Here is an 11,911-nt window from a genome sequence, read left to right as displayed (position 1 = left end):
GCGTATATCCCACCCTACAACCCCCCATATCTTCCCACAACCCACATCCCCCCTCATAACATCACCTCCACCTACCCTACCATGATCAACCACCCACTCCCATCCCACATTCTCCCCTCCTACCAGCCCAGACGCCGCCACCCATTCACAGACTTTATCGCTAACACCCCTCTCCCAACCCAGTGGGAACCATTCAACCTCGATCGCTACACTGGCGAAACCGATCCCGATGAACACCTGAAAGTTTACATCACGCATGTTGCTCTGTATACGTCCCATGACGCAGTCTTCTGCAAAGCCTTCCCCACAACACTAAAAGGCCCCGCCCTAGAGTGGTTCACTACCCTCCCACCCTACTCCATTGATAATTTCGACACCCTTTCCCACATGTTTTCCACACATTTCGCCGGCAGCCGCCCCCACCAAACCACCACCATGTCCTTACTGGGCATCAGACAGGAGCCTAATGAACCTCTCAGAACATTCATCGACCGCTTCAGTAAAGCAGCCCTTCGCACACCACACCTCAACCAGGAAATGATACTCCAATGCATGACCCTCACCCTGCAACCCGGACCCTTCGCTAACAACGTCTACCTTCACCCACCCACCTCCATGCACGAACTCAAGCTGCGTGCCGCTGACTACGTTCGCATGGAAGAAATGCAAACCCTTCACACTAAATTTTGCAACGACTATGCCGCCAACACCACCACCCCCAATCCCAACCCCGTACCCAATCCCACCCCACACCCTCACCCGCGCCCCGATACTCGTCCACGTGAACCCCGCCAACCACGTTTTACCAGATACGCCCCACTCACAGTAGCCCGCTCCCGCATCCTTGACGAAGCCCTCCAAGCTGACCTCCTCCCCCCCCCCCCCCACGCAAAACGACCACCCCTCCTAACGCAGACATGACCAAGTATTGTCGATACCACCGCAATCACGGTCATACTACAGAAGAGTGCAAAGCGCTACAGGATAAGATCGAAGAACTGGTACGCGCCGGCCACTTTCGCCGCTTCATCCGCAGAGATGACCACACCTCCTCTCGAACCCACCACCCCCCACGACACGACCACAGACGACAACCAAGCGACGCTAACCACAATAACCAACCCGCCCAACCCAATGACCAACATTCACAACCCGCCCACACCAACATCACCCCTGCCGACCCCCCCTTGCGAGGCACTATTAACACAATCTCTGGTGGCTTCGCAAGCGGAGGCTCCACCTCATCTGCCAGAAAGAAACACCTCCGTCACATACAATCTATCAACCACATCACCCAAACCCATCACATACGACGTATGCCCCCCATCGTTTTCACTGATGATGACTTTCACGGCCTCAACCACCAACAAGACGACCCCATGGTCATCACAGTTGAAATCGAAAACTATGCCGTTAAAAAAGTACTGGTAGATCAAGGCAGCTCAGTTGACATCCTCTACTGGGCCACTTACCAAAAATTGCAAATCCCTGACACCGCTATGATCCCATATGACGAGCCTATATACGGCTTTTCTGGCGAACAAGTCTCTACCCGGGGCTATATAGACCTCCATACCCTCTTTCGAGAAGGAACCCAATCAAAAACAATCCCAATCCGCTTCCTAATAGTCGACGCACCCACATCCTATAACATACTCTTGGGCCGTCCTTCCCTCAACACCCTCGGAGCAATCGTCTCCACCCCCCATTTGGCCATGAAGTTCCCGGCACCATCCGGTGATATCCTAACCATCCACTGCGACCAACGTTTAGCACGCGAATGCTACATGGCAAGCTTAAGGCCCCAACTCCCAATCCAACAAACAAACCACATCCAACGACCACCTAATTCACGCATAGCCTTATCCGGCGAAGACCTAGATCCCAGAATAGGCCGAGATGCCCGCCTCGAACCAGTCGAGGACACAACCCCCCTGGAACTCCCCAACGGCCATTCTATCAACTTGGGCACTGGTTTAAGTCTTGACGAGCGTGCCACAATTACACCCATCCTTATAAACAACACGGATCTCTTCGCTTGGTCAGCCGCCGACCTCCCAGGGGTAGACCCCAACGTCGCGTCTCACAAGCTCTCGGTATATAAAGAAGCCCGCTACGTATCTCAGAAAAAACGCAAACTTGGTGAAGAACGCAGACAGGCAGCCAAAGTAGAAGCCGAGAAGTTGCTGAGCGCAGGATTCATTGATGAAGCGCATTACACCACCTGGCTTTCTAATGTTATCTTGGTGAAGAAGGCCAATGGTAAATGGCGGATGTGCGTGGACTACACAGATCTAAACAAGGCATGTCCTCGCAACGCTTACCCCCTACCCAACATTGACCGCCTTGTAGACGGCGCGGCAGGAAATAAAGTACTTAGCTTTCTGGACGCATACTCAGGATATAACCAAATACCCATGGCCACAGCAGACATGCACAAGACCGCCTTCATCACAGATGATGCCAACTACTTCTACAGAGTCATGCCCTTCGGCCTAAAGAATGCTGGAGCAACCTACCAGCGGCTAATGGACAAAGTCTTCAGCCACCTCGCGGGACACTGTGTCGAAGTCTACGTTGATGACATGGTCGTCAAATCCCCAAGCCATCACCAACACGCTACAGATTTGGAGGCGGTCTTCTCCGCACTGCGCCAGTACAACCTCCGCCTAAACCCAGAGAAATGCGTATTCGGCGTGGACCGGGGTAAATTCCTCGGCTTCATGTTAACCCAGCGAGGCATAGAGGTTAACCCTGAAAAATGCAAGGCTATCATCGAGATGCGTAGCCCCACCACCATCAAGGAAGTACAGCGACTAATTGGCCGCCTCACAGCTATATCCCGTTTCCTACCAAAACTAGCAGAACAAACTCAACCCATAATCCAGCTCCTCAAGAAATCCGCCCGGTTCACATGGACCGAAGACTGTGAACAAATCTTCCTTAAGTTCAAAGCATCCCTAACCTCACCCCCCATCCTCCGCAAACCTGACACTAGCCAACCCCTGCTAGTATACATCACGGCCACCGATCACACCGTCAGCGCTGCCCTTGTCCAGGAAGCAGAAGGCACCCAGCACCCTGTTTACTTTGTAAGCAGGACACTCCAAGACCCTGAAACCAGATACCAAATGGTAGAAAAACTAGCCTTATCCTTGGTCCACGCCGCACGCCGTTTGCGCCCATATTTCCAAAACCACACCATAACCGTCAAGACCGATTATCCAATTCAGAAAATATTGCAAAAACCAGACTTAGCCGGGCGCATGTCGTCATGGGCCGTGGAGCTCTCCGAATTTAGCATCCGCTATGAACCACACGGCCCCATCAAAGCCCAATGTCTCTTGGACTTCGTTAATGACCTACAACAAACACCCACCGAGGACCAATGGACGCTTCATGTAGATGGCTCCTCGAACCCAAGAGGTGCAGGTGCCGACATCGTACTAGAAGGCCCCAACGATATCCTCATTGAGAAATCCCTTCATTTCGCTTTCAAAACATCAAATAATCAAGCCGAATACGAAGCTATACTAGCCGGTCTCTCCCTAGCCCGTGAAGTAGGCGTCAAAAAGCTAATATGTAAAACCGATTCCAAACTCACAGTAGGTCATTTGAACGACGAGTTCCAAATCAAAGACCCCATCCTCCAACAATATTACCATTTAGTCCGCGCAATCATCCAATCCGCCTTCGACCTAGTCCGCGTCGAACACATACCCAGAACCGACAACGTCAGAGCCGACATCCTTTCCAAATTAGCCAACACCAAACTCAAAAACCGCAACCGATCCTTGCTACAGCAAACACTATCCACACCCTCCGTCACACACACTTGCCAAACGTTAACCCACACCCCATCAGACAATCTCACCCCTACCCAAAGCCCAAACTGGACCACCCCTTACATTCAGTACCTCAAAACTGGCAACCCCCCGCCCGACGCGGACAAAACTTGGATGGCCAAGGCCGCCAGGTACACTATGGTAGGCGACGACCTCTACAAACGCGTATATGGCCAACCCTTACTCAAATGTGTCACACCAGAGCAAGCCTAGTACGTCATCAAGGAACTACACGAGGGGATCTGCGGTTATCACTCAGGAGCGCGCACCATGACCACAAGAGTTCTCAGAGCCAGGTACTTCTGGCCTACAATAGAAGCGGACTGCCAAGAATACGTCAAAAAGTGCAAACCGTGTCAAAAGCACGGTAACCTCATACATCAAAAACAAGAACAGCTACACCACATATTGTCCCCCTGGCCATTCGCTAAGTGGGGAATGGACATCCTAGGCCCATTCACACCCGGCAAAGGACAGGTTAAGTTCCTCATCGTAGCCGTGGACTACTTCACCAAGTGGATTGAAGCCAAACCATTGACCACTATAACGGCCCAGCAAGTCCAACAGTTTGTGTGGAAGGACATCATATGCAGATATGGTATACCGCATACCATCATAACAGATAACGGCCGACAATTCATTGACAAGGAACTAGCAAAATTCTACACCGGTTTGGGCATCAAACATATCACAAGTTCTGTAGAACACCCACAGACCAACGGGCAAACGGAAGCAGCAAACAAAGTTATCCTCGTGGAACTGCGTAAAAGATTGGATACCGCTAAGGGCCGATGGCCAGAGGAGTTAATTGAAGTACTATGGGCCTACAGATGCACCCCACAATCGTCAACTAACGAATCCCCCTTCAGCCTAGTATACGGCGCAGACGCCATGATACCAGTAGAAATTGGCGAACCTTCCCTGCGCCGAGAACTATACGACCCAGCTCACAACCACCAAAACATGGCCTTGCATCTCAACCTCCTTCCCGAACTCAGAGAAAAAGCCCAAATACGCAATCTCGCCGCCAAACAACGAGCCGCCAGGAAATATAACGCAAACCTGCACCCGAGATCGTTTGTCATAGGAGACCTAGTATGGAGAATGGCCAGCAGTGCTAGAAAGAAGGATGGCAAGTTCTCCGCCAATTGGGACGGCCCATACCGCATACGAGAAGACACAGGAGGTGGGGCTTATCGCCTAGAACAACTATCCGGGGAAGAAATCCCCAACACATGGAATGTATCCCACCTAAAGTTTTATTTCAGTTGAACATACACCATACTTGTAACCACGGGTGTACTCTTTTTCCTCACTTGGTCTTTTTTCCCTAAGGAGGGTTTTGGCCAAGGAGGTTTTAACGAGGCACCCCCATTTCAATCAATAAAATGAGTGGTTCCCTACTCTATGACTCTATGATACTTGTGTTTTTAATTCGTTTAAGTTCCCCACCCTTACCACAAGTAAGCGGCCTGGGTCGAACACCCGCTACTTGTGTTTAAATCGTTTAAGTTCCCCACCCTTACCACAAGTAAGCGGCCTGGGTCGAACACCCTCTACTTGTGTTTAAATCGTTTAAGTTCCCCACCCTTACCACAAGTAAGCGGCCTGGGTCGAACACCCTCTACTTGTGTTTTTAATTCGTTTAAGTTCCCCACCCTTACCACAAGTAAGCGGCCTGGGTCGAACACCCTCTACTTGTGTTTAAATCGTTTAAGTTCCCCACCCTTACCACAAGTAAGCGGCCTGGGTCGAACACCCTCTACTTGTGTTTTTAATTCGTTTAAGTTCCCCACCCTTGCCACAAGTAAGCGGCCTAGGTCAAACACCCTCTACTTGTGTTTTTAATTCGTTTAAGTTCCCCACCCTTACCACAAGTAAGCGGCCTGGGTCGAACACCCTCTACTTGTGTTTAAATCGTTTAAGTTCCCCACCCTTACCACAAGTAAGCGGCCTGGGTCGAACACCCTCTACTTGTGTTTAAATCGTTTAAGTTCCCCACCCTTACCACAAGTAAGCGGCCTGGGTCGAACACCCTCTACTTGTGTTTAATTCGTTTAAGTTCCCCACCCTTACCACAAGTAAGCGGCCTGGGTCGAACACCCTCTACTTGTGTTTTAATTCGCAAAACGCCAACAACGTTCCCTTATTTAAATACACATACAACATATCTCATATTCCTATCACATGCTATCATCAACAACCACAAAACATGTATATATCCACAACATGCATCATATTAAAAACAAATCAAAATATTGTACGAGTTATTACAGACTTAGGATTCATTGCGAAATCAAACAATATAAAAACTACATCCTAAGCTGCTTGGTTATCATCACCCTCCACGGTCACATCCGCTTCCTTCTCTGCCTCGGGCGCCTCACTCCCAACCCCTTCCTCAACTTCTTCATCCTCCCCTACCAGCTTTCCACCGACCACATCTTTATCTACATCAAACCTTGAATCCAGTGCATCCACATCGTTATAGAAGAAGGCCGCCTGCCGCAACCCCTTCTCAAAGCCGTTTATATGCTCCTGAATAACACTGTTCTTTAGGTCATCCAATTCACCGACAGCCCCATCATACTTATCCTTTAGATCCTCATAGTCCTCCTCCATCTCCCCTATCCGCTTATTCAACTTCTCCTCAGAGTCTAGACAACGAACCTTCCACGACACCAACCTTTTTCTCTCAGCTTCCCATCCTTCCTTCTCCTTCTCCAACGCCGCCTTCTCCTCCGCCAACTTGTCCAACTTACCCTGCAGCTCCCCCACCTCCTTCACTTCCCTTCTGTAAAGGGACCCCACACGTCTACCCAACACCAATGCCTTACTCCCAAATTCAACCATGGTCCTCACAATATGATCAACCTCCATATTGTCGATGGAGTTCACAACAGTATCAGGCAAGTTTATCGAGATATCCTTCCTCACGGATATCTCCGGCAACTCGATTAGCCCGGCCTCCGGCGCCTTCTCCCCGCTGGCCGATCCCGCCCCATCACCTGACCCAAGGATAGCGGCTCTTATCTTCTTTACATCCTTACCCTTCCCAGGTCGAGCCGGAAGCTCAACCCTCCTCTTCGTGCCGCCATGTACATGCACTTCCACCACGGACTCCTGCAGATTGGGAACACCAGCTTTCCCAGCCTCCTTGGCCTTGGCGGCCATCTCTTTCCTCAGTGCTTGAAAGAGCGCCAAGTTCTTCTTGCCAGACTGCGCCATATGCCCTGCAATAACATATCACAACTCGGATCAAAACAACTTAGCATCATTAACACAGATTAAGTAATAAACAGATACCTTCAATATCTATAATCGGATGCACCGAATTATAAACCCTAACTAAGCCCTTAGTGGGCAACTTATCCACAAATCTTAACAACATCCCCACCACCTCCTTATCTCCGGACGACAACTCCTCCATCCCCATATCCTTGTAACGCGAAGGGTTATTGGTCCAACTGAAAGGGAACTTTGTACTCCCATCCGCATTCAGGAAATGCTGCTCACCTCCCTCCTTCACCACAACCTTGAAGTATCCATCCTTGAAGTGCTTGAAAGACTGGGAGAATGCATCCAACCTGCTAATGCTGGGACGACTTATCAACGACAACCATGTAGCCGGCCTCCGGGGTCTGGTATCATAGAAATACAAAAACGCATAAGGTGAAGGCTCCAAGTACAGCGACTCGCACAGAATGCGGAAAGCCTGTAAGTAAGCCCAGCTGTTAGGGTGTAGTTGAGTAGGCGCCACATTCAAAGCCCGCAACACGCCCATGGTAAAGTCGTCGAAAGGTAGACGTATATGCAGTTGAGAAAAATGGCACATATACATGTAAAAGAACTTCTCGGTAGCCCCTTCTTGCCCATGACATACCCGGTCTATGGCGCTCACTCTTTCCAATGAAACAATGTCTCCACTGACCCCTCTAGAGATGACGGGTGTACAGTTTAGCCAGGAATTCAGCAGACGAGACCACCTGAACAGGGATGACTGCTCACGAACATCAGATGCAACCCACGCATAACCACCCTTAGCCGGCCAGTTGCTTTCCTCCAGTTCTTCAAGGGGATCTTCTCGGATCTCCCTCACTACTTCCATTGGCACCCCGCTTGTGCCAACTCCAACATTCACACCCTCTCCACGGAGCTGGTCACCTCTACTCCTATCCGACTCAGTACTCTGACTACTACTAGACGTAGATAACGATGAACTATCGCTACTGGACATACCTGTTTGATTTTTTACGGAAAGATGTCGGCGGAATTTGGAAACTAGTCGGACAAGATGTCGCGCACAAGATCTCTGATTTCGAAACTCGCAAATGAACCAAGTAAACCATCAGCTGCATTCAAAGCTGTATTTATAGTCCACGATCCCAAACGACTTAAACTCTTCCCGCCAAAATGGAATCCCAGACCAAGCGACACCATCATTATGAAATGTATGACACATAAAAAACGACGGCGCCAAAAGTTTAACGATGTGACCACCTGGCGCCTTTTCACCTACCTTCTGACACTTCATAGCCTTAACACTGTTCATCACACTTAAAGGCTGGGGGACTGGTGTATCACACCTAGCCGGTTTTGCTAGTTCACCAACACATGTTATCCTTGACCGACAACCCATATCGGACAAGGCTGGGGGACTGGTGTATTGTACCTAGCCAAGCCCAATCAAGTAAATAAGTACACACGTTAAAACCACATACCATCCAGCATCCGGACATAACCAGCACTAACCATCTAGACAGGTAGCCGGCCAAAACCGACTACTTGCCTAGAAGGCTAACCCATTTCAATACACCTCTGGAAACTGCTTTAGGACCAGGCCCACTCATGGCCCAAGCTGGGGCCCAAGCTAGAGCCCAAGTCAAGGCCCAGCCCATGAAATGGTCGAACGTCATTAATGTCTATAAATACACGTGGACCCCATCATTTAAAGGTACGCATTCATTAATTGTTGATTTGACTCTTGAGAGCTTTGACTTACTTGAGCTTCGGAGATTCTTCTGCAGGTAACCCCTCCTGGGTTCAAGCCGGCATGTATCGAATGGGAAGAGGCCAACTAAGGAGATAGCGGACTACATAGTAAGGTGACGCTCGTGCCTAACTTATCTTATTTGTTCTTCTGCAGGAACAATAACAAATGACATCAAACTAACAAAGACTATGTGATTGGTAATACATGACTATCAAAATATCATGATGTTATATATATATATATATATGATCAGATCATGTTTTCTATATAATATGTTGAGCTAAGGGTATTTTGTAAGCATCCGAATCATCAAATTTCAAAAAATGTATATTGACACACTCGTTGATTCTAATGATGCAAAGTGGAGTTGAAATCTGCACACAGTACCAAGTATATATCAGCAAATAGAAATGAAAGATAGCTTCTGACATATTTTGCAGATCCCTTTTATCAGTTTGTTTTGAAAAGGCGCTGTTGTGGGTTTATCAGAGTGTTTGGAAGAGGTGGATGAACATAGCTTTGAGAAGCCCTTATAGCACCATTAACGACAATTCCATCCTGATTCGGTGGCTCATCCCTGCCACTGTGAATTCTCTCCAGCACCTCCAATACTTCACCCATAGAGGGTCTCAATTCCTTGTCTTCTTGCAGACACCGAAAAGCCAACTCTGCCACCGAACCTATCATCATTTTTAGTTTCTCATCTGAGTGGAAACCAAGGGAAGGATCGACCAACTCATAAAAGGCACCCTTTTGAATCTTCCTAATGGCAAGATTTGCCAACTTAATGTCTTCCCTGTTCCTGTCCATGTCAACTGCTTTGAGAGATGATATTAACTCAACAAGCACAACCCCAAAGCTATATACATCACTCTTTGTTGTCAGCTGGTAGCATAGGCGATAATCCGGATCAACATAACCAGGGGTCCCTCTTGGAGCAGTGGAAACGTGGGTGACATCATCAGGGAACAGCCTTGAAAGACCAAAATCCGTAACCTTAGCATCAAACGAATTGTCCAGGAGAATGTTGGTGGTTTTCACATCCCGGTGAATGATGTCAGAAGCGTGGAGATAAGCCAATGCACTAGCAGTTTGTATGGCAATTTTCATTCTCAAATGCCATGGCAGAAAGCTTGAATTTCTTTGATCACCGTGGAGATGAGAGCTAACAGTGCCATTTGGGATGTGCTCGTACACTAGCATTAAGTCCCGGCTGTGACGCGAAGTGCAGCCATAGAGGGACACAAGGTTTCTGTGTCGCAGACGTGTGAGGATCTGGATTTCATTGATGAATGACTCCACTGGCCTGTAGTTGCGCTCGAACAGCCGCTTCACTGCAACTTCACGACCATCTCTAAGTTTTCCTGCAATTCAACATATCAGTTTGAAGTTAAAATAGCAGATTTTCTTCCTTTTAGAAACATGGAAAACTAACAAAACTAAACTATACAAAATCGATGAAATTTGCATGTACTATATTCGATCTTCAGAAAAGTGTGAGAACTTGGAGTTCCTTACCGAAGTAAACGATTCCAAAGCCTCCTTCTCCAAGCTTCCTGTCTTCAACAAAATTATTGGTTGCCTCTCGGAGCTCGTCGAAGGAGAAGACAGAGATCCCAAAGTAGACACCTCCACTTTCCATGGACGTTGTATTTCTGAAGGAAGAAGAATAAGCGCTTCTTGATTTGCTTTGGAGGCCTGAACGTTTCTTTCTTCCTTTCAACAACAAAAGAATAATAACAACAACCAAGGCAAAAACCACAACCAGGATTGGTATTCCAACAAATAAAGCTGCAGAAAAAGTGAAGGATCAACCAACTCTGTATAACAGCGTGTTCTTTTCCAACAGCAGACAGTAATTTTTTTCATGAATATAAATAGAATATGAGCGTGTCTATTATTTTTTTCCTTTTCAACATTAGTCGTGTATTGGCGCATGTGAGTGTTCCACAGTAAATATGAAACTATGTTAGCGTGATTCAAAACATATGCAAATAAAGAGAGTTAACTAGAGTACCTATTTTCTTAGCCTTAGCCGTTGCAGGTGGAGGAACCGGGGGCTGGGAAAGACGAGGTGGTTGTCCATCACAATTGAGGCGTTGTCCTTCAAAGTTAAACTTACAGAGGCCATGACAGTGTTTGCAATTTTTGGGTATTTTTAATTTAATTTGGAGAATAGAAAATAGAAATGTAAATGAAGGGCAATTGCAAAAGGTTCCACATGGACAAACCGGAAAAAGCAAGCACGCGAATGGAATGTTGGGCATGGGATAGTCGAACGAATGGGAAGAATTATAGTACATGCTGTGGTTTTGGCAATGTCTGTATAAAGTCATGTTTGAAGGGATTGAATTTGTGATTTCGTTGGGGTTGAGAGAGCATCCGAAGAAGGTAATATTGTTAGCGATCGTGAAATACTCGTTTTCTATCTCAGAAGGCTGTATACGCTGCTGCTCTGTAGCAACGGTGTCAAGATCAGGGTAATGGATGAAAATTGAAAGGTAATTGAGGTCCAAAGGATTTATTATGGCATCAATTTTATACAATTTTTTGCCTCCCAGTGAGATTTGTTTGACTGCACCGTCGTCTTCACAGCCACTTATTCGCAACCCACATTTTGGATTGGAGCTTGTTGTGAAGGGGAAGAAGATTTTCCCCAGATAGCCACATGGTTGAGGAGAAGAAGGACAATCGTCTTGGGGTTCCCAATTAGCTGCAACCAAGACAAGAAGCATGAAACAAGAGAGTAGAAAATGGAAGGACAACATGGAGCCAAACATGGTGTGGCCCTTGAGCAAAAAACACTTGGTTGATCTTTAGTTTTATTGTGTCCTGTGTCGATCCTGGTTTGTCTTCATAATATAGTACCGTTAGCTGCATACTAATGTGTTGTGTTGTGTTTGGTGTTGTGAGTGTCCACTACGCAAGTTGACTTGACTTACCATGACTCCAGAAACTAGCCCGAAAGAGGGGTATTCCGAATTCTGCCTATTATTCTTCGGCGGAGGAATAAAACATGGCTATGCGTGACTTCAGTGGCTTGACTTTTGGAGCTGCCTTTCTCACGAACTCC

General features: G+C 47.7%; 2 protein-coding genes across 4 annotated transcripts; both read right to left on the bottom strand.

The window, feature by feature from the left end:
- Nucleotides 1–6,064: 6,064 nt before the first annotated feature.
- On the bottom strand, nt 6,065–8,089 carry LOC146888382 (uncharacterized). The gene is made up of 2 exons (XM_085669572.1): nt 7,152–8,089; nt 6,065–7,078 (listed from the first exon to the last, which is right to left on the bottom strand). The coding sequence occupies exons 1-2, from the start codon at nt 8,080–8,082 to the stop codon at nt 6,165–6,167; spliced, it is 1,845 nt and encodes a 614-aa protein (XP_085525698.1). The 5' UTR covers nt 8,083–8,089; the 3' UTR covers nt 6,065–6,164.
- A 760-nt stretch (nt 8,090–8,849) lies between these two features.
- LOC114173194 (uncharacterized) lies at nt 8,850–11,710 on the bottom strand. Of its 3 annotated transcripts, XR_014990055.1 has the most exons (4): nt 10,856–11,710; nt 10,357–10,629; nt 9,226–10,202; nt 8,850–8,985 (listed from the first exon to the last, which is right to left on the bottom strand). XR_014990055.1 is itself a non-coding variant. In XM_028057451.2 (3 exons), the coding sequence occupies exons 1-3, from the start codon at nt 11,616–11,618 to the stop codon at nt 9,289–9,291; spliced, it is 1,950 nt and encodes a 649-aa protein (XP_027913252.1). In that variant the 5' UTR covers nt 11,619–11,710; the 3' UTR covers nt 9,056–9,288. The 3 variants fall into 3 exon arrangements, 2 of the variants coding, with proteins under 2 accessions (XP_027913252.1, XP_027913253.1); XM_028057451.2 differs by lacking the exon at nt 8,850–8,985 and having other exon boundaries at nt 9,056–10,202; XM_028057452.2 differs by lacking the exon at nt 8,850–8,985 and having other exon boundaries at nt 9,056–10,202; nt 10,357–10,554.
- Between the last annotated feature and the right edge of the window lie 201 nt (nt 11,711–11,911).

This window comes from Vigna unguiculata, chromosome 2 (assembly GCF_037176805.1).
Source record: "Vigna unguiculata cultivar grain cowpea cultivar isolate G323 ecotype 2 chromosome 2, ASM3717680v1, whole genome shotgun sequence".
Classification (NCBI taxonomy): domain Eukaryota; kingdom Viridiplantae; phylum Streptophyta; class Magnoliopsida; order Fabales; family Fabaceae; genus Vigna; species Vigna unguiculata.
Note: the sequence above shows the minus strand (reverse complement) of the source record. Positions and strands in the feature narration are given on the sequence as shown.

Coding starts and splice junctions, on each gene's coding strand:
- LOC114173194 (XM_028057451.2), bottom strand. CDS start 11,618: ATGTTTGGCTCCATGTTGTCCTTCCATTTTCTACTCTCTTGTTTCATG. Junction 10,630..10,855: donor GGCTAAGGCTAAGAAAATAG/GTACTCTAGTTA, acceptor CTTTTTCTGCAG/CTTTATTTGTTGGAATACCA. Junction 10,203..10,356: donor CTTTGGAATCGTTTACTTCG/GTAAGGAACTCC, acceptor GTTGAATTGCAG/GAAAACTTAGAGATGGTCGT.
- LOC146888382 (XM_085669572.1), bottom strand. CDS start 8,082: ATGTCCAGTAGCGATAGTTCATCGTTATCTACGTCTAGTAGTAGTCAG. Junction 7,079..7,151: donor TCCGATTATAGATATTGAAG/GTATCTGTTTAT, acceptor ATGTTATTGCAG/GGCATATGGCGCAGTCTGGC.